At 46.2% G+C, this 27436-nt stretch overlaps 1 protein-coding gene across 2 annotated transcripts; it reads right to left on the bottom strand.

Moving 5' to 3' along the window:
- Positions 1-1271: 1271 nt before the first annotated feature.
- On the bottom strand, positions 1272-27004 carry eeig1b (estrogen-induced osteoclastogenesis regulator 1b). Of its 2 annotated transcripts, XM_077011759.1 has the most exons (14): positions 26909-27004; positions 26670-26764; positions 26531-26588; positions 26118-26429; positions 9638-9758; positions 9349-9378; positions 4884-5000; positions 4227-4273; positions 3616-3782; positions 3365-3469; positions 2935-3115; positions 2728-2849; positions 2439-2508; positions 1272-2326 (listed from the first exon to the last, which is right to left on the bottom strand). In XM_077011759.1, the coding sequence occupies exons 4-14, from the start codon at positions 26261-26263 to the stop codon at positions 2281-2283; spliced, it is 1152 nt and encodes a 383-aa protein (XP_076867874.1). In that variant the 5' UTR covers positions 26264-26429; positions 26531-26588; positions 26670-26764; positions 26909-27004; the 3' UTR covers positions 1272-2280. The 2 variants fall into 2 exon arrangements, with proteins under 2 accessions (XP_076867874.1, XP_076867873.1); XM_077011758.1 differs by having other exon boundaries at positions 26670-26947.
- Between the last annotated feature and the right edge of the window lie 432 nt (positions 27005-27436).

The following is a 27436-nucleotide window of genomic DNA, read 5'->3' as shown; positions in this document are numbered from 1 at the left end:
ATTACACAAATACTGTATGTTGCCTAAAAGAATTCCCTCATACATCCAAATACCTCTGTAACTAGTTCAACACAACAGCATCTTACATCAAGTTTATATCTACCTCTGTGGGGGAAACAGTATCACAGTTTACAGTTTATTAGGACCAAGACATGACAGGACGACATAAGAGGCTCTTCTTAATGCAGAGAGAAGACATGACTAGACAGAAGAGCAACAACCACAGATAAGTAATACGCAAATTAATTCATTACTCATTTCATACTGTCACAATACTCCGTAGGTTCTTAGGGGAGAAAAGGTAGATGGCCACCAATGGTGGAAGAGGTTAAAAGAAACCAGCCCGCTGGTTTGGAAATACAAAATACCGCACAAATGTTAACGTTAGCATCATCTTATGGTTAACAACCTCAGCAAGTCAGAGAGGTACAAAGAGGAGCAGCAAGAATGTTGTGTGAGAGTCTATAACCACAAAAAAAAGAATGGGTGTGGCAAAAAAGAGTAACATGATAAAAGAGTTGACTTTCTTCTTAATTGTTCTGATTAGTGTGATTTAAAACATCTTCAGAGCTTCCCTTGATATTACTAAGAGTCCAGACCAAAATGACTCACTCATTATATGCCCAGATGAGTTCAATGTTGAATAGCTAATAATACCTGTTAATGTAATTGCAATAAAGAACCTGAGGAATCATTGATCCTCTTCATCACAGCTGCAGGCAACTGTCTGGACAGGTTTATCCAGGGCGTTTTGATGCAAAAAGACATTAAAGGAGCATTTCATATGGCACCCACTGGCTAACATGCGATTCCTTATGTGAAGAGTTTACAGCATATAGGCTTGTTAAATCTTCCTAAGTTTGCTTCTGATCTCTACAGTTAGGAGCCGCACACCAGATTTCTTCCATGAAACCAACTTAAATGAGTCATCTAGTCTACGCTGCACTGTGATCAAGACCATGGTTGGCTCACTCAAACAGAAAACAAGATTTCAAGACATTGACTCTGAATGCATCAAAAACGCACACAGACACATGCTCGCATGTGAGAGAGAGAGAGAGAGAGAGAGAGAGAGAGAGAACGAGAGAAGAGAGAGGGAAAAGAGCTTTTGTGACTGGATGCACACCAGGTGCAGGGGGAGACATGGCGACTGTTGCCAAGTAGTGTCGTGTGATTGTGAGTCATCTGCTCCGCTCAAAGGATAAAGCTTACAAACAAAGCTGGGGGGGGGGGGGGGGGGGGGAAACATGGTTTCCATTACACTGTGCACATGGTCACTGGCTGGCTGGCCCTTGTGACGGGCCGGGCCAGGCACTTGGGCACATGGGGTGCTGCACCGCATGCTCACAGGTTAACACTCATGGGGAAGGAGGGGCAGAAGGGGCAAGATGGTTGTGAAGCCGATCGACTTGCTGTGGGGCTCTCCGGAGCCAGCTGGAGAGTTTATAAGGAGATTCCCGTGTACTAACACACTCCTGTGCACGGACGCATGCGCACGCACGCACGCACGCACGCACGCACGCGCACACACACACACACACACACACACACACACACACACACACACACACACACACACAGGGAAGGGCTTAATCTATGAAGTAACAGCCCAAAGCCTCCCTGTCAACTTCAGTCAGTTCTGTATGGCCTGCCACACAGCGTTCTGAATGTATTCACCTCTGTGTCATATGGGTGGAGATACAGGTAAGGCAGAAACCTTTAAGACAGACAACTACGTTTAGTGGTTTTTAGCCCAAGTAAAACAAATAACTACTACTGAAGGTGCTTGACCCGATACTGAACACCAAAAGACAATTTGGCTAAAAGAAAATAAAGGCCAAATCTATTTTAAAATATGTCAAAGGCTAATACAGTATATCAAACATTTATACTGAAGAGATCTTAGGGCTGCCATTTAGGGCATAAATATGACGTGTTTTAGGCTAATGACAGCTTTTCACAGTGTTAGACTACACTTCCCATAATGCCTAGTTTAATCGGGCATTTCAAGTAGTTTGTTTATTTGTAATAAGTTGTCATCAAAGCGTTAATTAATTTCTCTTTTTTGATTATGGTGCTTCATAGTACAATAGTAATAAACTACCCACCACCATTTTGTAAAAATGATGCAGTAATTAGTGTCAGTAATTAGTGGTGATAAAGAGAGATAGTAAATAAAGAAGTCTTCAGTGAGACTCGCTATTCCGCACTCATTTAGACCATCCTCTTCACACCAGGAGACCCGCTGGAGAGACACAGGACCAAGTTGCTGCTTTGGTACTAATGACTCTCAATCACGACGGGTTCGAACACACCTGCCGACACCCTGCAGGAGAAAGGGTTTTGGGAAAGATTTTTTCACAGCAGCACTTTCCAGCCAATGTAGTTATGTACAATTATAAAAACAACCAATTGGGGGCACCGCTGAGCTGACTCACCTGTTGGCTAGCTGGATACCGCCTAGGGCAGTGGTACCATCCTTGCTCACAAACAGTCTCAAATTGCTATCTGTGAGTCCAGAAGGTAAAAGGGATATAGACAATGACATGGTACTGCAGTACAATAAGATCATAAATCAGCTCTGTTTGGGTTAACTTTTTATTTCGTAAAAACTGAAAACCATATGTACTGTGTGTCTGTTGACAGTCTGAGGGCTGATTTGGTCGGCACTGCAAAATGTTTTCTTGGGGAGACAACGTTAAGACACTCATGCGCTATGCTGCTCACCCTCTTTGTTGCTGACGTCAGCAAAGTTCTGGCTCTGGACGATCTTCTCCACGATGTCGTCAGCGTTGATGCGCGTGTCGTCCACCCAGGTGGGATGGCTCTCCATGGCGTCCTTCTTCCTCCTGCGTTATGGGCAGAGACGCATGAGAAGTCCCGCTCCCACCAGACAGGAGAGCAAGCCAAAGAAAGCGGGTGTCTCGCCCCTACCGAGATGGGCGCTGGGGGAGGAGTGCGGGCCGGGGCGGCCGCGGGGGCCTCTCCGCCTTGGCCGGCTCCTTCTCGGGCTCAGCCGGGCTGCTGGTGGAGGTGCTGCTGCTGGTGGAGGTGTTCCGCCGGTGCTGGCTCACATCCGTCAAGCTGGACGAGCGTGAGTGCTCCGTGCTGTAGCCTGCGCGGAGGAACCACATATCCCATAAGTCAATGCGGCAAGGTGCTTTACTTTTTGGCAGCGGCTGCACTTATATTATAACGTGATGGAACGATTTCACCTGATCTCACGTGAAAAAGTGAAGACTACAGTGGAGGAGCAATATATGTAACAGGTTTATGACCTCACACACCCCACGCATCTAGAGGATGTGTAAGTGTAAACAATGTGAGACGAGTGGAAACACCCTGACCTGGACTGGGACCTCACCTGATACCTTGCTCTGCTGGCTGGCATAACTGGAATTCCTTGAGTGGCCAGTATGGAACACCTCATCTGGACTTGAGAGGTTTTCATCAGACACTTCTGGCAGACCTACACACACACACACACACACACACACACACACACACACACACACACACACACACACACACACACTTACTTTCTCTCTATCTGTCACGTTCCAAACAGTACCTGCATTACGTTCTAGTCAGAACTGGTGCGAGGTTTCTGGTTACCTGAGCAGTAGGCGGGTGCTCTGGGTTTGTGTGCCCGGCTGGCAGCAATGCCAGGGCTGATGCCCGCTGGCGGAGTGCGCTGGTCCCCAGTGCCCTCTCCCTTACAGTCCAGCTGCAGAGACGGGTCCTGCCCGGCTAGGGCCGGGGCCTTGGCTGTGCTCGGAGGCCTGGCACATGGAAAAAGGCCCATGTTCAACTCATTACTGGTACCAGTCATAGGACAGCATAGCTACCCGAGCTAATCAACACCAGCCACTATAACACTGTGACAAGAAAACGAAAGAAGCCTTAAATCGTATAGATTCATTACTATCATCAATTTCCCATGTGCTGTAGTCAAGGTAACTGTGATGGAATAAACTGATCTCAGAACAGTAGTGTTAATCTGAAGGTTGATGCCCCAATGATTAGCTTGAAATTCCTCTGGTCACATGCCAGCAGATGGCGCTATGTGTATGAGAATATTGGCAAATATGAACCTTGGTTCCGAGTTTGTTTCAAAGTTAGATTTGTTCCATTTGTTCGAAAGACGATTTTACATTTTTTTTCCAAGGCTCATGAGAATCTTTTGGAAGCTCTCCAGACTTCAGTAAAGGAACAAGGTGACTCACGTTTTAAAGCATGGGTCTCCAGACAGCAGAGTCATACCAATGGTAACCTTAAAGAGAACAACAACACAACAAAATAAGTAAATAAGCAGCCATGACATTTCTAGTATTAATGCCATGACTTATAGTATTTATACAATTAAGCATTTACTTATTTACTATCTATCTCTGTTGATCGTGGTTTCCACAAATGTGACCAGTTTCTACCCTTCATAATGAGCACTGTCAACTTAAACTGAACAAAAAACGACTTTGGGCTCTTCTGTAACTGCAAGTGCTCTTTTCCACAGAGCAGACAGTGAGTCAGACTATATAAAGCCATGTGGATTCCAAATGGGCTGTGAGGGGGCTGCTCCCCCTCAGTCTCCGGGTGGACGTAAGTGTGCGACACATCTGTGCATGAGATATGGCCGTCATGGGTGTTTACTCCCAGAGGCCAGCCTTTGGGGGCGGAGTCACACAAACATTGGCCATGATGCCCTCTAGTAGATAACAGCTCCCAGGGGCGAAGAAGACACGGCAGCACCAAACACTGGTCCTTAGGCTTGCTCTCCTCATGCAGGCGCGTGTGTGTGTGTGTGTGTGTGTGTGTGTGTGTGTGTGTGTGTGTGTGTGTGTGTGTGTGTGTGTGTGTGCGCGTGTGTGTGCGTGTGTGTCCACCTTAAGGATGGAGTTGTCCTGTCGAGTGTTCTTGGTGTCGTAGCCCTCCAGAATACAGCAGCGCACGGTGGAGCCCGAACCCGCAAACTCCGCCATGTTGAGGTCAGCAAAGCCCAGCTAGAGGGAGGGAAGGAGAGAGGGAGGAGAGATGGAGGGAGAGAGTGGGGGAAGGAGAGAAAAACAGTGGGATGGTGAGCAAAGAGGAAGGGGGGGGCAGAGTAACAGAGAAATAGAGGACAGAGAGAAAGGGAGAGAAAGAGATTTGACTTGAATAAGCACTGTAGATGGCTACATCATTTAGGCTGTGCAGAAACACTGAATTTTTCCTATGAGAATCCATCAGTTCAAGTAAACAGCGCATGACCTTTCTCAATCGCTCTGCCCACTTGCAGAGTTTTCCCAGCACTGAGAGTTTTGTAAATGGCCCAGAAGGAACCACTAACACAGATGGCGTAGCTCTGGTTTCCAAGGCAGCACTGTTGCACCATCACACGGCTGTGTCACGCCTGCATCGTATTTGCTGCTCCGAGGAAATACACGCCGTTTGGATTTAATGACTCGACCCCATTGGCACCATGAACGCTGCACTAAGCCTTTCTGATTCACTCCATCAAAATCTGGACCATCTCGACTGCTGAATCATAGGAAGGCGGCCTCGTCTCTCTGTTTCCATGTTATGTTTTTAATACACCAGACTACCAATTGAAATTATCCCGCAGGTATTGTTGCAACGGTCTTGTGATTTTTAAAAGCAGTAATATAAGTCTTCTGGTATGCTATGGTGTCCATGGAACCGCCCCTCTGGTTCTGCAGGTGTGTACAGACTGCAGTATGGCACAATAGGTACTTTTGTTCCCTGCTTAAAGAAAGTGATACTGTCGATTAGACTGGATTAATTAGACAGGTTTTCTCATTCTGTGCTTATATTAGGCCTGGATAATATAGAGTGTTATATGCTACATTACTATATTTCTCCATACTGAAAAATTAAGAAAACTCCCTTGGGGTGCTTAAAAATTGGGTTGATTATGCTCAGTGGATTCTTCTCAAAGGTGCTGATAGGATTCAGCTTTGTGTGAGCACTGGACTTATCTCCCTGGGCCACAACAAAAATGTTTTCCTAAACATAGAATGTACACAAGGGTATAGTTTACAAACAGTGATATGATTAGCAGATGCAATTAAACAAACATACTGTATATACACACACACACACACATATGGAGCTACAACTAACATTAACACTGCATTCATTTCTATGGGAAGCCAGTGTGTCCAGTGTAAAGAAATGAATTACAGGGCAAGTGTGCTGTTAGCCTTGGCAAATTCAGAAATAAGTAACAGAAATGTTGGCTAAACTAGCTTGGAGCAGGCACTGAACCAATGGCCATGTAAAGTATAATGCTGACTAAGCACACCCACACCTTTAAAATGGCCAATAAGACAGCGCTTCTGATGACCAATCCAAAATACAGAAATATATGTATATATTTTTTGATTGATGGGAAGATGTTTCTTCTGGATGGGCAATGCCCACCCCAGCCCACCCACGGACATGGACCTGATTCTTCTGCATTTTGCAAAGGAAATCTGCAAGATCAGTGTTCCAGAGGGGAGTATGGCGATGACGGGTAGTGGATGGCGTACCACGCTGCTCTGGTTCCCTGGCTGCAGCATGCGGAGAATGGTGAGGAGTGGGTTAACCCTTAAGAGAAGGCTGTTATGTAAGCAGAGGCATTTGAAGCTAGCAAGGTCATCCATCTATGAGAAGCCTTCACTCTTGATAAGAGCTTTTACAAGTACAATCTCTTCAACCATTGTTCTCTCTCCCATTCTCACACGCACGCTCCCTAAAGCAGTCACAAGCACACAGAGAGACTGCCCTGCAGTCAAATCCTCCGTTCCCATCTCCTTCAACGTCTATTGTCACAGAGTAAAGCCAGATCTCCTGAAGGGCCCTGAGCTGATTTCTTCCAAGTAGCACTCCTCTTGGACTTTGATTCTTTTTAAAAACTTCAACAATGTTTGTTCTGAGTACGACTGATGGGGACACACAGTACATTCTGAACATAATGGAACTGTCATGAGCTACCAATTGGAGGGGGGGGGGGGGGACTGGAGCAGATCCTTTTGTTTGAACTCCTGTCAGAACAGAGAAGTCAGAACTGAATGAAAGGCCAGGAGTAGTCTCTAAAGCCCTAGCACTATGGAGAGATGGTCTTCTCATAAGAAGCTTTGAGACCGAAAGCAGCTTTCAGACCAAAGAAGGGACTTAGACGCACAAGGCACTGAGTGACCTGATTGTCCCTCACTGCGTATTGTGTATGCATCTGTCTGCCTGTCTGGAGAACAAAACGCTTGTTTATTACCAATTGGCATCCAGATTCACTTTGCTGGCTGCTATTCTTGCCAGGCACCGATTATTTGGTTTTGGTAAATGGCCACCCTCTTTCTGTGGTCTTTTAAAAAACCAAACTCCCATGTGGCCCAGGACGTTTCAGGCAGCACCACACGGACTTTCTCAGTCTCTATTGGAGCAGCTGAGTAAGAAGATCGATTGGTGAGGGCAGCGCTAAACTACCGTCCGTTTTACTCGCCGAATTTTGGTTCGATTTCATGAACACTATTATGAATCACTTGTGAAATGATCGGTTCTGCAGAAACAGCAGGATCCGCGATGAGTCCATTGAGACTTCTCCGTCCGTGACGGTCAGGTTAAAGGTGCGCCGTCATTTGCTCGTCATGCGGAGTCAGCGGTACGTTCCGCCGCGCTGCTCCCCTACTGCATCAGCAGCGCGTCAGAGCAAAACGCCGCCCTCTAGCCCGTTGTGACACACAGCGGGACATTTCTGCGGTCCCCGTCGACGGGTTAAAGGCGACAGCTCAAGCTACGGTGACATACAAAGGGCAACTCCATCCTTGCTGTCTTAAAATATGATCAAATATTAGTGCTCAAGTCACACAAGCGTTGCAAAACGTGTTTGCATGGCCTCGCGTCCTGTTTTCTGACCTCTCGGTAGCACCTTTGTGACGCTCGCCCCCGTCAAAGAGCACAAAACTAACGACGGCTGACCTGCCATTAGAAGGCTGCATGCGAGAGACAGGATGCTACTCATCGATCAAAGCTGCTGACCACAATAGCCGTTCCTTTGTGGCGATACGCATTGCGTGACGGGTCAGAAGTGATACGCGTTTGGGGTCACGTTTTCTACAGCAAAAATACATTTACAAGGGACGTGGAGGAGGGGTGTTCAGGGTTTTCAAAATCAATTAGTGTGACCAAATTCTATTCACAAGAAAGAACATTTCCAGTTACAAATTCAGCAGCTATCCAATAATAGTAATGAACCTTGTGTGAACTAACTCATCTCATTCATGTGGAACCGAATGATGAATCTTAACCATTTACCATTTATAACATGTATAGCTTGTATTTATAAAATGCATTACTTAAAATAAATTATAACATATTGATATGTAAAAACAAAATCACATAAGAATAAGCATGTAAAAGAGTTTGCACCTGCGCACATACACAGGAATTCCAAGAAGGGACTTCATTCCGAGCACATGTCCTGACCTGACAAAGGCTGACTACACAGTGTGTCACAAACTCTAAATTAAGTCTAAATCTCTATAACCATGCTTACCAGACTTCTCTTTACCACTCTCACTGACCTTGAACGAAATAACCTTTTATTTTGGGGTCTTTATGAATGACAGGTTCGTCTAGGCAGGCATGACTCATTACTTGAGGCACACCATGCTGCACATACAAACACACTAACATACCATAAATCGGCAAGATATGTTTTTGTCCATATGTTTATGTTCATGCACTTGACTCCCACAAGATCTGTTTACAAATTGATCCTGAGCCCTGACTCCTAATCCTTGTTCCTTCAGGGCTGGTTTCTGAGCCCTGACTCCTAATCCTTGTTCCTTCAGGGCTGGTTCCTGAGCCCTGACTCCTAATCCTTGTTCCTTCAGGGCTGGTTCCTGAGCCTTGACTCCTAATCCTTGTTCCTTCAGGGCTGGTTCCTGAGCCCTGACTCCTAATCCTTGTTCCTTCAGGGCTGGTTCCTGAGCCCTGACTCCTAATCCTTGTTCCTTCAGGGCTGGTTCCTGCAATTCTGCCACCTTGTCTTTCTTCTGGAGTCACGCGCGATGACTCTATGGCCACACAGTTTAATTAACTGCTTAGTCGATTTAGTTAAATCTGGATTTAAAAGGTTGGACTGAGCCTCAGGGCTCAGAACAAAACAGACGGTTGGCCTCGTTCCAGAGAAAGATAAAGAAGTAGAAGGAAGTAGAAGGAGAGGAAAGGACTTACACAAATGATGAAGACCAACCGACAGACAGACAGACAGACAAACAGACAGACAAACAGACCGACAAACAGACCGACAGACAGCAAGAGAAGGAAATGGGATGAGAGAGCCTGAAGTTCTAGTCAGACTGGTACCTTTGAAAAGGTCTTTCCACCCTTGAGCTCCTGTAAAATGAGAAAGAGAAAGAGGCAGATGAATGAGAGAAGACAGAAACTATATACAATCTGTTCACTATTGCCATGGTAACAGTCCAGTGGGACTAAAGTTAAAACCAAAACCAAAAAAACCCATATCTGAAGCACTCATCCTTGACATGAGCTAAACAGATACATGTACAGCTACATTCACAGCTACATCTCATTACAGTTCACAGAATTCAAATTCTAGAATGTCAGAATGTTTTGTGTGTGTGTGTGTGTGTACCTTTCGGACAGACACACGGCATATGCAGGGGTCAAGAACCCCTGTCGTAGGACTGGCACTCATCTTGCAAATGAAGGAGAACTTCTTCCGCCAGCAGACGCAGTTCTCCTGCACCTCTTGCCTATAAACAGACAGAGAGGGGAGAGAGAGAGAGAGAGAGAGAGAGAGAGAGAGAGAGAATGATTGATTTGCACAACCTTCACATCATCACAATGGTCATCACAGTAACTGTATTACTTTAACCTTAATTAATTAATCTCCCCCTGACCATCAGTGAAGCCCACATGCTGTACTGTGCTCATTAGGGCACCTGTCCTATACAGTCAGCACAAAATCTGCTCTGTTTGCTCACACTGCTCGTACTGACAGCTCTGCTGGACTTCAAGCAGCCACTCTGGTGATCCACTTGAACGTTTTCAACAGGACCACTGTACACAACCATAGCAAAAGTAAGTGTTGCCAAAGATTTGGGTACGCTGGTGTCTGGTCACTACATTTAATAGTACTAAATGAAAGATGTCTCAAAAGGAATGAAAATGGTTTTTCTAAATCTTTCAGGCTGGTCTGTGAGGATTTAGAAATTCTGAGTGGACTCAGGACCAGTTCCATCTGCTGAAATCAGAACCATAACCATCACAAGACAACACTATAAAATTGCCCTCAGATCACCAGCATGGACATTTTTCAACATGTGCCTACGGAAACCTAAACTCAGTCCTGTGGTCCCAGAGCAGAAGGTGGTCCCTGAATCTTCAATCACCATTAAATCTGCTACAGGCTAAGAAGGGCACTAAAGATGTCACAGGCAGTTCATCACTCAAATCTTTCATTACTTTCCCCACGTTTCCCTCCCTCCAGCCCTCTCTCATCCAATTTATTCTCTCTTATTTCCTTTACGCTAATTCTTGTCTAGGTTCTCCCAACTCAGTTGGCATATATGGCTAAGAACCTCAGTGTGTTTAAACCAGATTTGTAATGAGACACTTGCATTACTCTGACTCCGTCTAAAAAGTGCATTTGCACTGCTCCTAGTGAGGCATTAATGTGTCTCCTCCTCTCGTATTAAACCCTCGGGGTGATGCAGCATTCCGACCCCTGCCCTCCCTCAGATCTCTGCTGTTTTAACGGCAGATGTGTCGTCCACTTTCTGGACTTTTGGCAGACTGGGTGGTGGGCACTGTGCCAAAGTATCTCCTAGCTTATCAGGACCACCATTTTGTAGCTTATCTGATGACACTGCATCTAGCAAGCATGCATGACCCTGACCAAGCTGGCCTGAAGCCAGTACTGTATGTATGCACACACGCACGCATGCACGTGAGTGAAATGAGAGAAAAAGAGATTAACATGATCTATTGCAGTCCAAAAGGGAAAGAGAAAACTGATCATTTTATATGTGTTTCAGCATAAAATGTGGTACAGATACAATCTCACATCTATACTCAGGACCATAACTAGCTTTGAAGACACCTAGGTCAGCTAGGTAATATCTGAAGTGTTTCCCTTGTTTCTTTAATTATGAAACAGAATGTGGAAACTGACATTGATAACATTACTTGCCGCATGTTGCCTACATTGCGAGCAACAGCAGCAACATGACTGGTTCTCAGCTGAGAGCAGCTGACAATGGCCATGAATACTTTTTACTGACCAGCTAAAGTAAAGCAGTTAACCATTAAAGTTAGCCTACATGATGATGGTATAGAACATTTCCCCCTCAAAAGCGCTGATTCAGTCAGATGCTGAACACAAATAAGAACAATATCAATATGAAGCTACAGATATTAAACTTTTACTGTATTTTCAGATTGACCAAATATTTTGGTAAATGAATTTAGTTAACTTTTGAGCCAAATCCATGTGTGTGAAAGTAATGAGGGTGAATAGAGTGGATGAGAAATGTAAAAAAAGTGTCAATCCTCCATGCCCTTCATGATACATGACATTTCAACATTTCAGAGTAGAAGTGGTTTTAAGAATTTAAAATGTACATTTTGATGAAAAATTATAATAGTGCAAAACATAAAGGCTACTGCAACATGCGGTGCCAAGTGTGCTTTATTACTTTCATGTGAAGCAGGTCACATTTCTACAGTATTGACCTGCTGCGACCTTGCTTAGTGTTCAAACTTTAAGTTCAAAAGCATTGTCGCGGAAAAAGGAGCTTCCTTCCCTTCCTGACAGCGTCTAGCAAAGACCCACCTGGCTTCTTTCTACTGCTTAACACACACATCTGCTACAGGAGGTAGCCAGACAAGCTTTACGGGTGGTTCGCAGATCAGAGGAGCACCAGAATCTCATTGTTTCATCCCCACAGCGTGCGGAATCAACACAGACTGAAGGCGATTGAAAATAAAAAGCTGCCGTGGATCAAACAGGAAGTGACCGAGATGTTAATGACACAGAGTCGAAGTGACAAAAGAGAAGCCGAACACCGTGCTTCACACGCCTTTCTCGCTGTAATGTGATTGTTCCCATGGGGAGGCTCCTCGAAGAAAGGCACGTAATTTGTGTACCTTGATCAGATCCAGATTTAGTTCTACAGTAATGTGATCAGAGTCCGCAAGTGTAGATAGCACTGGTTAGTTACTATGTAAATGTCCTTTAATGTTCTTAGGAGCGCATATTTGGAATCCAGATTTTGTCCAAATCTGCCTTAGGTATCTGATGGTGATACCTAATCTGGAATTGTTGCCATAACGAGCTTTTCTCCCCACTGTTTCAGTTAGCACAACAAAGGCTGGTTATGTCATAGTATATAGAATTAGACTACTTCATATGCATGTTATGATTAATTAGGATTAATGTTAAGAGGCACAGGCCAGTTGGTGTTTAGTTTTGCCCCTGTTTGATTCCCTACGTTGTGAAAGTCCCCGGGCAGGATCATTGTAGAGTAGAGTAGAGAAAACAAAGAGCTATATGCTACCCTGAACAGCTGGACACAAACAACTTGGCTTCCAAACTCACGTTATCTAATTAACATTTAGTGGAGTCATAACTGAAACAGATTATTACCATGAGTCTATGATGTTATGAATAACTAAAACCGTTCACACTGTTCTCCTATTTTTCCTTCAATAGTCTAAGACGCGGTGAACTTCTCTTGGTAATACAATTACAGACTTTATAGCAGTTTCCACTCACAAGGACACACAATGGTGTCCCACTTTGTCTCAATAATCTGAACCAAGCAAAAGATAAGAACACTAACTTGGTGAAAGCCACACAAAGCTGTACATTAGCTTTGGTAAAATATGCATGTTATTGACATAACATTTGATTAGCCACTGATAATCCATCTTAAAGAATATGTTAATACAAAATCATGTGACTAATTCCCTTGTGGAAAGGAAACTTTTTGTATTGATATGTGGTAACTGTAGTGGTAACTGTAGTGGTAACTGTGGTAACGATGTGGTAACTGATCATCCAACAGGCCTACGGTAGAAATTGTTAGTTTGACAAATGACAAAATCACAACCGCCTCAGAGGTTAATAATTTTGTATCTGAAGACAGAATTATCATACTGCTTTAAGAAGAACGTAAAGTACCCTGATAGAATGCAATTACGCAACAAAAGGCAAAAAATGTCATGTTATCACAGTTTATACTTTTAAACAAAAACCATAAAAGGCATGCAACTCATTAGCATATAACAAGACCAGAACTGACCAGGACTCCCCTAATATCATCACCTCACTACAATTACTACAGTTACCTGATCACACAGGACTTCAAATGTCCTTGTCAACTGGCTAATAAATAAACAAACTGAATATACAATACGACAGTCGTCATAAAGATACAAATATCATGACAACCGCTTTGGAGTCCGTTTCGTGTTGCACTACACAGTGAAAGCAAAGAAGTGGTGACATAACCTCACAGCAAGAAACCTAACGCAGTTAACCCATTAGCTCACGGGAGACCAACTCCTGGTAGACCCAATTAGAGTGTCATAAACAAGAAGCTTGCCTGTCCACACCAGCAGCTCATTTCAACTATAATCTTATTTAATGGTTACTGCATCATTAGATCTAATCTCGGAGCATTTGGAAACAGCAGGGGGGGGGGTGTAGCCGCTGACGGTTCCAACGCACATTCTCCTCTTTCCTGTTTCAGACCTCTGAGCATGAGTGTATGCTGAGGGTGGAAACACCAGATGTGTGGTTGGAGAATTGAAAGGGCGGCTGATTCACATCTCACGTGCACGTGCGCACACACCCAAAAAAGTCCATTCACATTATGATGAAAAGTCCATATGCTAAAAGGGTTTTTTTCCAGTCTGAGCTGCAAATGCCCCAGACATCCCAGATGAGTCTTCTGTGGGTGTTCTGATGAATCACACAATTCACAAGACCCAATAAACGTAAATAGTTTTGGTCAAAGCAGCGCTGGACAATCATTAGACTTGACAAAATATGGGAAGTAGAGCTTCACTAAATGGATTTTTTAATTATTATTGCAATGCATATCGCAAAGCAGCAACAAAGCTGTGATGTTTCATCCGTATCTTCTGGCCGTACCGCACATGACTGGACTGCCCACAGCTTTCAGCCCCTGGTATCCAGAGCAGCCAGCTCGCTGCACGACCTCCACAAAGACGTGGCGGGACCCAATGAGAGGGACTCTTGTTTCGTTGGACGTGTTCTAACAGTTTACAAAAGCCCTTCGCAAAAATGCAGCGTTTCGCTAATCCGCTCACTGTTTAGAGAGCGGCGTGGGTGTTTTCGAAGGGTGTGTACACACACACACACACACACACACACACACACACACACACACCTCTCCCAAGCACGAGCAGAGTTCCCAGATGTGCAGCGTGCAGGCCGAGACCGTGGCGTATCAGACGAGTGTGCATTAGCCATCAGATGTGCACGCTCGTGGGCTGCACGCCTCATTGGCCTGGCCCTTCGTGGAAATCCGCCCACGGTCCGGACATGGCGGGCAGCCTCGTCCAATCGACACGCCCCTTCAGCCATGTTTGCGCCACTGGGTTTGTGCACAAATCTTTGCTTTTCACACCACCAGCTGTCCTCTCTGCGATCGCTACCTGAGCAGGTAACGTGTCGGAGCGTGCGGGAGGGAAGCTCCAGCACCTGTTCAGGCTGAGGGTGCAGCACCTTGAGGGTGCAAGGTTGAAGGTGCAGAAGTGCCCTGGGCAAAGCCGGGGGAACTATAGCTACCAAACACGCCAATTAGGTTATACAAACAAACAGGAACCCTGAATCGCGACTTCCGCAGAGTCTATAGGCTATAATTAAATCACGACAGGCATGCGTGCCCACTTGTGCCTTGCGTGTGCTCAGACATGCACACATGTGCACGCTCAGACTCCCTCTCCCTCTCCCTCACACACACACACACACACACACACACACACACACACACACACACACACACACACTCAGATCTACATGTGCAGACATGCACACACATCTGTGTCAAATCAAATCTGGTGAGCTAAGCAGCTCCAGGAAAATTCCTCATCTGGACCTCATGAAGTATGGATTACGTGGGGGATGGGGAGACACTGAAGAACTGAACACACACACAGACACACACACACACACACACACAATCACCCCTCCCTCTTTGAGTTCACCTAGGAGGTGGAACGTAATGAGCTAGTAGTAGTGGAATGGTGAAATGTGAGCCCAAGGCAAAACAAGCATACCTTCATCTAAAACAACACGGTCTACTGCAAAACATACACACACTCTCACACACACTTGCACACAACTGAGCCCTGTACCAGTACAGATGAGTGTCTATGTGCCTATACCACGAAAAGCATCTACCACGGGTGCACGTGGTTCCAGAAAATACGTCCCCATGCAAAGCTGTGTCCCTACAGCACCGGCCCGGTCTATGCGTATCCGTAAATGTGCACTAGCAGGTAAACGCATTTGGGAGACCGGCAGTTGGGGAGGTGGCCCCCGAGACGCCGGAGGAGTGAACCTATGGTATCCTACCGGCCCCTATAGCGCCTATAACGTGCCACCCCGTCACGAGCCCTGCGACGTTCCCAAAACATTCCCGTGATATTCTGACAATGCTCCCACCCGCGATGGGCTGCCGATACGGCACACCCGCTCCGTGACCCCACGCAGATGTGTGGCGGCAATGATCTGTTGAGGCTGCTGCCTGACAAGGTGAATACCAGAGAGGGCGAGGGAGAGATAAAGAGAGAGGGATAAGGAGAGGGAGAGAGAGGGAGGAGGTGAAGGAGCTTCAGTACTGCGTGTGTTGGACAGGACTTGGACAGGAAGAAACTCATCTCCACCCGCCATGTTAACAAGGCTATTCGCTATCCTCAGTGCCTAAGTTCAGATGAGAGGTTCTATCGTGTTCATAGGCTCACAAATGTATGCTGGACAGTGTGCCTCCTGTAGCACCACAGGAGGAAACAGAGTGAGGACAAGCTCTTCTCACATGGTAAATCTACACCCCTATACTGTTGGAACCAAAGTGAGAATTAAACATTAAATCATTCTTGAAAGTGCTCTTGAAAGTGTTCTTGAAAGATCGTGAACCATGATCGATGATGGTGTCAACCTCACAAGTTCTGGCAGACAGATTTCAGACTGGATCCAGGCCACCTGTGCCGGACTCAGACGAAGAAAATACCACCATTTCCCTCCCACGACCTCCATCAGCCGTTGGCCTCCACACATTCGCTGTAGCTCTACCTTTCTCTCCACCTTGGCCCCTCCCCCAATCAGTGTCCCCTCCTTTGGCACAGATCCAACTGGCGCAGCGTCTGAAGTTGCATTCCGGTCGTTCCAAGCCTGTAGCAACCAGGGTGTGTTGGGGGTGCGGGGGGGGGGGGGGGGGTTCTTCTTATGCAGTAAATGTTCCCGCTCTTAATGCTGCTCTCGCTGAGCAGGGGGGCCTCAGACCACCCAATCCCACAGACGCTGTTCGTCCACAGGCAGGGGCAGAGGTCGGTGGGGTTGGGGGTTAGGGTGGTCACAGTGATGAGAGTTAGTGAACAGACATTTTCATTTGAGCTGAGTGAGCAGTGTTTCCAGTACTGGTGACCCTCAGCTAGGGAGAACCCAACAGAGCTGTGGCTGAGTTGTTATATCTGTTCTATCTGTCCCAAGGCCAGTCCTCGGTACGCTGTTTCCACACAGCCAAGATCCCACAGCCAGATTCCCATCTGTTCACGCACACACACACACACACACACACACACACACACACACACACACACACACACACACACACACACACACACACACACAGTCTTAATCCCTGGCTTTTATTAAAGGCCTTTCTCTTCCTGCACCAATAGAAAACATATGGATCAGAATCCTGGGACGGGCGGACCGCAGGCACACTCAAACACACACACACACACACACACACACACACACACACACACACACACAGCAGGGAGGAAATTCAGGTCTCTTTACTGAGAGCTTGAAATGAGTTTAAGCTTGAAAAAAACCAACCATACCATTTAAGAGGACAACGTAGAAACCAACACGCGTTGGCTTGGTGAATGCTGACTGATATCGAGGCAAACCAATACACTGGCTCATTAAGTCACACATGGCCGTGTGTTGATCTATTACATAATATGTCATTCGTGTTACATAACAGCCACAGAGTCAAAGCGTCACAGTGGCCATGAAAACCACTGCTGGCCAGTACTGAGGACCAGCTGCACTGGCACAATGAAACAAGCAGGGAAGAGAGAGAGAAGAGCCTTCACAGACACAACACTAGTGTGTGTGTGTGTGTGTGTGTGTGTGTGTGTGTGTGTGTGTGTGTGTGTGTGTGTGTGTGTGTGTGTGTGTGTGTGTGTGTGTGTGCACGCGTGCCGGTTTGCAGATGGGCATGTGTGGACAGGTACCACATAAGTCACATGTGTTTGATCCAACCCCAAAGCCAGGGTTGGTGCTCATGCCAGCTTCTGTGTGTCACCATGCCTTCGTGCACTTTCGTCCAGCCATCACTGCAGGCCAACATGGTAAGGATCAACACCAAAGCCACACGAATCCACCCAAACTGCAGAGACGACTGCAAGCAAACAGGCTATGGACTCTGGAATTCATTTAAGGTGTCAGTTAAAATCACATTAACAAGAGTCCACGTGTCCATGCACACACACATGCACACGCACACACACACACACACACACACACACACACACACACACACACACACACACACACACACAGCCTGGTACTGTTCCATTGCTAAGGTGCACAAACACCAGGTATTATCAGCTTTACATAACAGAAAACAAACATGCACACAATACACAAATACACAACACCCAGCAGCACAAGTAACTGCACACACTCATCACTTCTCCCCGTCTGCAGATCTCGTGATCTTAAACCTCTGAAGCTTCCAGTTTCAGTCTTAATGTCTAAGTATAGTTATATCCTCTTTACGGCTGATTATAGGAGACACACACACACACACACACACACACACACACACACACACACACACACACACACACACACACACACACACACACTTCATATACACCGCACTAATCCTGGAATTGATCCAGCGGTCAGCTTGATGGTGGAGTGGCAGGACTCTTTGTCCCACCGTTACGAGCGGCAGCTCCGACAGCCCTGCAGCTGTAATGCATCAGCATGTGTACTACAGCAACAGTAGCACACCAATGTGCCGGAGGTCTGTCCCAGGCCAGAGCAGACAGGCAGCCAGCAAGAGCTTCCCTGCAAGCTAATGCACGCATGCACGCGCACACACACACACACACACACACACACACACACACACACACAGGAAAATGAACTAAAATAGCACAACACAGATGATCCATGACAACACCTTGACTTGGCCAGCACTGCCTTTCCTGAGGGATACTGGGGAAACAGCCATTATTAACCTGGTGCTCTGCCCACAGGTGCTGATCTCTGCCCACAGGTGCTGATCTCTGCCCACAGGTGCTGATCTCTCCCCACAGGAGCTGATCTCTGCCCACAGGTGCTGATCTCCGCCCACAGGTGCTGATCTCCGCCCACAGGAGCTGATCTCTCCCCACAGGTGCTGATCTCTGCCCACAGGAGCTGATCTCTCCCCACAGGAGCTGATCTCTGCCAACAGGTGCTGATCTCCGCCCACAGGTGCTGATCTCTGCCCACAGGAGCTGATCTCTCCCCACAGGAGCTGATCTCCGCCCACAGGTGCTTATTTCCGCCCACAGGAGCTGATCTCTCCCCACAGGAGCTGATCTCTCCCCACAGGTGCTGATCTCTCCCCACAGGTGCTGATCTCCGCCCACAGGTGCTGATCTCCGCCCACAGGTGCTAATCTCCGCCCACAGGTGCTAATCTCTGCCCACAGGAGCTGATCTCTCCCCACAGGAGCTGATCTCTCCCCACAGGTGCTGATCTCTCCCCACAGGTGCTGATCTCTGCCCACAGGTGCTGATCTCTCCCCATAGGAGCTGATCTCTCCCCACTGGAGACTCGCGCACACACACACACACACACACACAGCTTCTCAGTCTCATTTTTCATTGAGACATTCTTCTCACTGACAGTTGAATCCAGGCAAACATACACCCACAAGAGACACACACAAACACACCACACTACTAACTGGTATACCTGGATCAAATGATTCAGAAGTCACACACACACACAAGTCACACACAACTCGTCACACAATGAAAAATGTGTGTGTGTTTATTAGTTCCCATGGAAATCCCAGGCAGTAGTGTAAATCCTAACTGGGTTTGTATTGTGACTCATACATGAACACACACCCACACCCACACCTACACCCACACACCACAATCCTCTACATCAGAGTGCCGACGAGCAGTGACATCACAAGCTCGGATCACTCAGCCTTCCTCATGCCACAGGGTGTGTGTTCTATTCAGTTCACACCCCATGTGCACTCACACACAGATGGGAAATGTTTTACCTGTGTGTATTTGAAATATGTGTTTAATTATTGTTATGCATGTATTGATATACATTTAAGTCATATTTATTTAATAAGCAGACACTCTTCCACAGTGACTTAAAAAAGAGCTTTCTTGTTTGTGTTATGTGATCAGCATTTTTGTATTTTAAATACCCAAAGCTACTGTACAAACTACCAATAAATACACGTGACATTTTTATGGTGAAGGCTATAGGCCTGATGATCCTGGTTACTCGTGTTCGATCCCTCTCGGCGACACTCACATTACATGACATGATGAGGTGCCATAAATCTGAAGTTTAGGTGCTTTTCCACGTTGCAGTAGACAAAAACGATCCGCAGAACAGTCACCTCTGATTGCGTCTTTAATCCAGGGAGGTCACAGGTTCTCTACTGCGGCCTGCAGCCCCCCCTGTGAATTGTGCACTTTGGGCCTCTTGTTGGAAGGCAGCAGACTCATCTGAGCAGAGAGGACTGGATGTGAGGATGACGAGCAGGAGAATGGAAGTCCTGGCTTGCACATGTTGTTTGGGCCTATTATCTCATGTAAAACTCCCCCAAAATGTCTCTAACAATTGATCTCTGGCTTTGTTGCTCTCTCTACACACACACAGATACAGATCCATGTGAGATGTGCTCAAGTTACAAGAACAATAAGAGCCTTGTGCCTGTGTGCATTTTCAGTTGAGACTGATAGGACACTGGATCTGAGCTAACAAAATCCTCAAAAGTGCACCTCAATTGATCATCTGATCACTTCATGTCATAACAACTGGGGAGAGGGAAACGGCCCGGGCTTAGGCCCCCCGCAGGGGACACGAGAGATGAGGAGAGAGGCACAGGGTCCAGCAGACACAACTTAAAATGACACCCGGGATCTCAAATGCCTGACCTGTGATCTACGACCCTTGGATGACCCACGGCTCAGCAAACACACCAAGCTGGGGCACGACTGGGGCCAGGGAGTGTGAGAATGCAGACGCGCATGCGCACGTACGCACACACACACAAAGAAGGACTATAGTCTAACCTGTTCTCTTGTGTCAGCTAAAGAGCAAACAGTTCTGTTTCTCCCAAGAACAGGAGAGAAAGAGGGAGGGGCCTCCTGCTCCACTCCCACTCCCCCAGGACTCCATCTAACCTGCTTCCCACTAGAACTCGCTTCCAGATGGTACTCAAATTGCCCTGGCTTTATCAATCTTGCCCTTCCTTCCCTCTTTTTGATGAATAATAACTCCCAGGGCACAGAGAGAGAGAGAGAGAGAGAGAGAGAAAGAGAGAGAGAGAGAAAGGAAACAAGAGACAGATGGGCCTGCTAAATTTTTGTGTACTAAAGATCAGATTTTATAGTTTTTTATAATTCTAAGTGAATGTCAGTTGTTCCCGTATGTATGTGTGTGTACTTTGCTGACTCACAGCAGTGTGTGTGTGTGTGTGTGTATGTGAGAGAGAGAGAGAGAGAGAGAGAGCGTTGTATTAAGCCTTCACTGGGCATATTGCAAATAAAGAGCTCCGTCTACTCGTGTGTATGTGCCCGTGGGGTGAAGCAAAGTGCTGAGGTTGAAGGTCTTCCACCTAGACCTCACCACGCCTACTGCAGAACTCCGCAATCCTGAACTGACCCAAGGGTCACCATGTGTCTGCAATGGGACTGCACTGATATATAAGTGAAGGAGTGTGTTTGTATATGTTACAGCAGTGCTGTCTGTGCTGTGTGTGTGTGTGCACATGTGGTGTTGTGGGGGTAGTATTAGTGGTTGAGCATGTGTAAAGAAGCATTACAAATGTTATCTTTCCTTAGTCATTATCACAATATCTCAGACAATTGCAAAGGAATGTCCTGTGGATGCTTTGATAAACTGGTGACCTAGAAATAGTAATTATTCTGATTCAAATATAGTATTATTGCCACAGTGCATCATCAATAGGGTAAAGCTATCTCAGAACAGTCTAATCCCAGCGCACGTTCCCTGTTAGTGCGTGAACAATCCAACACTTGGTGAATTCTGCTTCACATTGACAGCAGAATCCACATCAAACCTCTCATGTCACACCAAAGGTTCGTCTGTGTGGTCACTGCAATGTGGTGCAATATATACGCAATACAAGACTTTGTCTATATTGTGCAGCCGCTCAAAAGGAGGTGGGGCCATTTCTGGAGTGCCAACGAGCCCTGGAGCCAAGTTCCTTCCAGCAAACAATGGTAGAGGAGTACGTAAACCCTAGACAGGGACGGGGACGGGGACGGGAGGGGGAGAGACATGCAAGAGAAACAGAAAGAGACTAAACAGTAGCATCCCAAGGCTAATTGCTACCCCAGAGAGGTCAGATTCCAGCCTGACATGGAGACGTCTGCCTGTGTGCGCCTGCGCTTCATTCACTTTTCTTTATTGGGATGTTTTGGGTTCAGCACTTTCAGGACTAAGTCCAGGGTTCTTAGTTACAAGGCATCATCACCCTGGCAACATCCACAAGTTTTCCCACAACAATATGACCACAGAATGTTCTTGTTGCTGTTCTCAACCAGACTGGGCAGACTGTTGTGAGAGTGATCTGTGTGTGTGTGTGTGTGTGTGTGTGTGTGTGTGTGTGTGTGTGTGTGTGTGTGTGTGTGTGTGTGTGTGTGTGTGTGTGTGAGTGAGAGAGAGAGAGAGAGTTGGTTTTGCACACCAGCTAAAATGGAGTGCATTGACCCAGCCAATGGATCCAGACTCACTCCTCCTTAAATCCAACCAAGTGATCCAGTAACAGAACCAAATCCAACCCTGGCCCAAATCCAGCCCTGACTGGGAATTTAAATCAGAGAGTGTGTGTTTACCATCCTGGTACTACAGAATACTGTCCTACATCAGAACATTTAACACTCACATATACACATTACACATTTATAAACATATTTATTCAAATGACTTCATATTGGGTTGAGTATAGTAATAAACACCATATTAATTTACAAAGTCAGCAGTCATAAAAGAACAGGTTAGTGCACTAGGACTCGTGACTCTCCAGTGCACTAGGACGCGTGACTCTCTCCAACGCATGTGTGTGTTCTCTCCACCGCCCTCTCAAATCCAGGTGTGTTCTAGCAACTCTCTCCACTGCCCTCTCAAACCCAGGTGTGTGTTCTACCGTGCTCTTATCCACACTAGCAAATTTTACAAATACACACAGGACGTGTGTGTGCGCTTAAAAAATGCTTTAAACAGTATATTGTTTTAATCCAGTTTTCCATGCTGCTGGTTTTTACATGGTATACTACTCTCTTTCCTCTTCCCCAAATTTGGTTTCTCTCTCTCTCTCTCTCTCAGACAACAGGAACACAGTCACGCAGAAGATGAAAATACCCTAGACACGAGATACCTGTCTGCCAGAGAAAAAAACAGAAAGATTAATAGATGCAGAGAGAGACAGAGAGACAGAGAGAGACAGACAAAAAACAGAGAAATAGGGAGGGTGTCCTGGGAATCTTAAATTACAGCCTAATTTTAGTCTTAATCTCAGTATTTTGATGGATCTGGCTTTGGTTGGCTGGTGGAATAAAATCCAGTTTAGATGGGATGTTCATAAGATGTATTTTCATATAAGGATGAGAAATGCACACTCACTCACACTCACTTGTTTGTGTAAAAACAAGAAAAAGTGTGGAAATAAGCATTAGTACTATCAGTTGTTGCCCTTTTGGAACCATTATCGTGAAAATACCTTGTGTGTGTGTGTGTGTGTGTGTGTGTTTATGGGTGTGTACACAGCTCCAGAAGCTTTTAAATGAACCTGTCAAGCCCCACTGGTATTGAGTACTTGAATGATTCGCCTTTGATCATGTGTAACTAGGCAACCATGCACAAACATTCCAGCCACATCAATAGGTTTTCACCAATAACATTATCCTATGATGTACTCATTTGATCTTCTGCGTTTGCCGTATGCTTTTGGATAAGCACCATCTGGCTGGCTCACCGTCTTCTTGTGTTGTTGGGATTCACGAGAATAAAGAGAGATGCTGCAGATTAATAAATCTGCCATAGGACTGACAGAATGAAATGGAGGTTCAAACCCAAGTCACGCAGGAGAACAGGAACAGGCAGCTCCGGGTGCTAACATAACAAGCTACCATGCTGTCACATCAAAAAGGCGGGAAACGTGTCAAACACCCGCTGTGTCAAACTCTGCTGTAGTAACAGTGCAATACCATTGTTAGTGTGTATGGTTTGTGTATGTATGTGTGAGTGATGGAGAGAGAGAGAGAGAGAGGGGAAGGGAGAGAGTAGGGGGGGGTTTGCGTGTCAATGTGTGCGCACGTGCGTGTGAATGTGTGAAGGAAGCGTAGATCAGGAAGGACCCCAGGGCAACATCTCTAATGACTACAAATGATTACAGTTGCGGTCCTATTTCATCACATTCACACATTGGTGGAATCTGAGAAAACAACCACACACAAGCGCTCTGGATGGTTTCCATGACAACTGCTGGGCTACACATACCCCCAATGCGTATATAAATCTACTACGAAGCTTTGATCTCCGGAGAAATCCAAACACCAATCCCTTATTGCTCAACATAAAACCCTGAGCTGGTGTCCTGCCCTGCCAGCTCGGCAGAAGAACAAAAAGACTTTACAAAGCTGTTGTCCAAACAACAACAACGCGCGTTAAAATGGTAGCCAGGTGACAGCGATGGCGGCTCTACTCCTGCCCACGGCGACGCTTCAGTACGGCTGTAGCTACCGCGGGGATGCGGTGTACATCTGTGTGTCTCTGCCATCTAACCCCACCTCCTTCTCCACCCGTCCCTACCACCACCATCTTCCAAGCTTCACTTTCCGTTCCCTGCTCTGACCTGACCCAGGTACAGGCTTCCTGCATCAGCTCCCAGCCGGAGCAGTCCTGGAAGCTCCCCGTGAAACTGGTCTCATATCAGTGCTGTCAAGCTCAATTTCAGTGCCATTTGAGCAGTGCGAGCATTCAGCCTGACCAGATAAAGAAAGAGGGATGGAGAAGTAGGAGAAAATGAGGCAGAAAGAATGAGAGAGGGGAGGGAGCGAGATGGAACATGGTGGCCCAGGCAGACAAAAAGCCCTCTGTGCTCACTATCACTCGAGTCTCTGTGTTTCCCTCTCTCCCTCTCTCTTTCAGTCACTCTGCTTTGCTGTTCTCTCTCTCACTCCCTCCATCTCTCGTTCCACAGCCTATATCTTGCCCTTTTATCTCGCTTTTGGCTTCTACCCCATCTCTAAACCTGCACACACTGCTTTCCACTCCACCCTCCGCTGACCTTGCAAGGTGCATGCAGTCCATCTATCCCTCCATCTTTCAGTCCTACGTTCCAAGGAAGGGGGCGAGCCAGGCGCCCGTGCCAAGGCCCTGCCGCCCTGCCGCCCCTCCGCCCGGCGGACACACCACCCATTGTGCAGCCTCCGTGCCCCGGGGGGGTTCGGAGCACAGGGTCGACAAGCACTCCCGATGTTCCTGGCACTGCCAGGGGGTCAGCGCAACCCACGCCACGCCACCCCCAATGCCATGTGGCCAAAAATACCATCTGATCACACACACACACGTGCACACACACACACACACACACACACACACACACACATTTCAGATGGTGTTTTGCAATGACCTGTTTTGAGGCAGTGTGAAGATATTCTCATATTCAACCAAATACTAATCACCCATTTCAGTTGTGTGTTCATCCCATAGGTTAAAAAACTAATTACATCACTGTTAATTAATTAACTGATTAATTAGATTACTGTTAACAGATGAATGCAATATCTGCAGTGACATTGTATTGGATGTACTCTTGCTCTTTCTTACACACACACACACATTTACCTTCAGTAGAATTGTTATGCATAAATGTGTTCTTGGGTCTTTCGGACCTGTGTGTAGCACCTAAAAGAGCTTAAACTCCTCTCCATATAACAAAATAAAAAAAGCTACCAAGTGACAGTTGTCCGCTGTTTCTCGAAACCCTGAACACACGACAAAGACACAGGGAACACCGTCGGTACTCTCTCTGGATGAAATTAGATACTGGCCCAACGAGATAAAACCAGAACATCTGGAACAAAACCTTTGAAAACACTCAAAAGACTAACGCCACTGCAGGTCTCCGTGTCGCGTGAGGGCTGAAAAGGCGCTAAAGAGGCCAACACGGACACGGCTACTGTACCTGCCGCTGAACGGGTGATTACACCTGAAACCGGGAGATGAATCTAAAGAAAAATGTACGAGTCACCAAAAAAACATACGTGCACTTGTATGTACGTTTACAGAAACTAATTTCCCTCTCGCAAAATCTCGTTTATGCTGCGCATTTCAGTTCAACTTGATAAGATATCTTGTTAAACAACTTGGAGGAAACATCACTAAACGACGAAAACATTTTGAAGTATAAATGGGTTAAACACAGACTCCGTAACTCATCACCTTGCGTCTGACCAAGTCATGAAGCGGGGAGCGGCATACAAGCGTCAAGGAGACAGACAGAACACCCAAGAAAGAGTTGAACCCAAGACCCAGACGTATGATGAAAAAAAGTGTTTACCTAGATGAAGAAATTGCGAAGTCTCCACCTTCCAACAATCGGATTTTGCAGAAAAGCATCCCATTTATAAAAGGCACGGCCGTCAACTCCTCTAGAGTGAAATGGACTTGGAATTTGAATTTCTTCTTTTTCATCAAAAAAGCCATAGTGTTTGTAAACTGGACTTCGATCCGCCCGTACTACTGGAGAAACAGAGGTAGATGATTGCTGGACAGTTTTCTTGGTTAATCTGGAGCTTGGAAGTCCTTGATTTCTCTGCTTTTGTTCAGCATCTCCGGATTGGCTACTTTTTAGGCGAATAACGTAAATGCTCTGTAAAATAACATCAGTTTAGACTATTAGATCAAAAGCCGTACACACATCATGCGATAAAAGCCAACCGTTAAGCCTCCATATGTTGTCGTAATACTTACCGTAACGTCAGTGCAACAGCCGGTGCTGCATCCTTTCGGTTGGCACAGTGAGGTCTCCCTGCAATGTAAACGAATTAGGTGGCTCGCGAGCCCTTGATACAGCCACGTCGTTCCAGGTGTGTGCGCGAGCTGTACTTACGCTACTCCGCCCCTTTACACGGTCCAGAACGAGGCGCTCCAGAGGCCATTACACGTGTGAGTGAACGCTTCTTCCCAATGAGAGCGCAGTATTTCCTAGCGACGATAAACACGGCATGACTAATTTACTGGCTTGACACCGAGATTACGTTACGTTAGTGCCAGTGGTAACTGAACAAATCCCATAACATAACCGTTAAGCTTCAATCCCACCAATACATGCGGTTGTGACGTACGTACCCAAACTGTCAGACTCCGCACCTGGAGTGCGGCGAGAAGGATACGTAACTAAAGTTGAATCTCTCTCTCTCTCTCTCTCTCTCTCTCAGGCGCCACCCCCACTGACGCGTGGACTTCCTAAAGTAAAATCAATGCTTTGCATAGTTAGTACTGTACTGAACTACCGTTAGATGAACAGCAACCCCAAGTAGAATATCGTAAATTATTCTGAAAACCTGAACTGCCTATCATCTGTATCAGATTAGATACCTCGCATGTCTAATTCAAACTAATGTGTAACAAACTGCTGTTTTAAAACATGTATTAACGCTTTAAGGTGACGCTTTAAGCAAACGCTTTAAGGTGCATATCGTGCACCTTTAATTCCACGATAATGTCGGGGTATTTAAGAACTGTAATTCATATGTCCCAGAACCCGATTAATCCCAGATCCCGTCTTAAAACTGTGTATATACCGCCCTCTACTGACAACAGAACATTGAAATTACACTGGAGATCATGAACGTATGCTAAATATCTCGATTTCTT

Source organism: Brachyhypopomus gauderio, chromosome 7, assembly GCF_052324685.1.
Source record: "Brachyhypopomus gauderio isolate BG-103 chromosome 7, BGAUD_0.2, whole genome shotgun sequence".
Taxonomy (NCBI): Eukaryota; Metazoa; Chordata; class Actinopteri; order Gymnotiformes; family Hypopomidae; genus Brachyhypopomus; species Brachyhypopomus gauderio.
This window is presented reverse-complemented; position numbering and strand designations above follow the sequence as displayed.

Bases quoted from the DNA above. Each gene is read 5' to 3' on its own strand.
- eeig1b (XM_077011759.1), bottom strand. From the start codon at position 26,263: ATGGCTTTTTTGATGAAAAAGAAGAAATTCAAATTCCAAGTCCATTTC. The intron at 9,379-9,637 runs GTACACACACAC...CTCATTTTACAG, and splicing joins GCCGTGTGTCTGTCCGAAAG to GAGCTCAAGGGTGGAAAGAC. The intron at 3,116-3,364 runs GTGAGGTCCCAG...TCCTCCGCGCAG, and splicing joins CCAGCAGAGCAAGGTATCAG to GCTACAGCACGGAGCACTCA.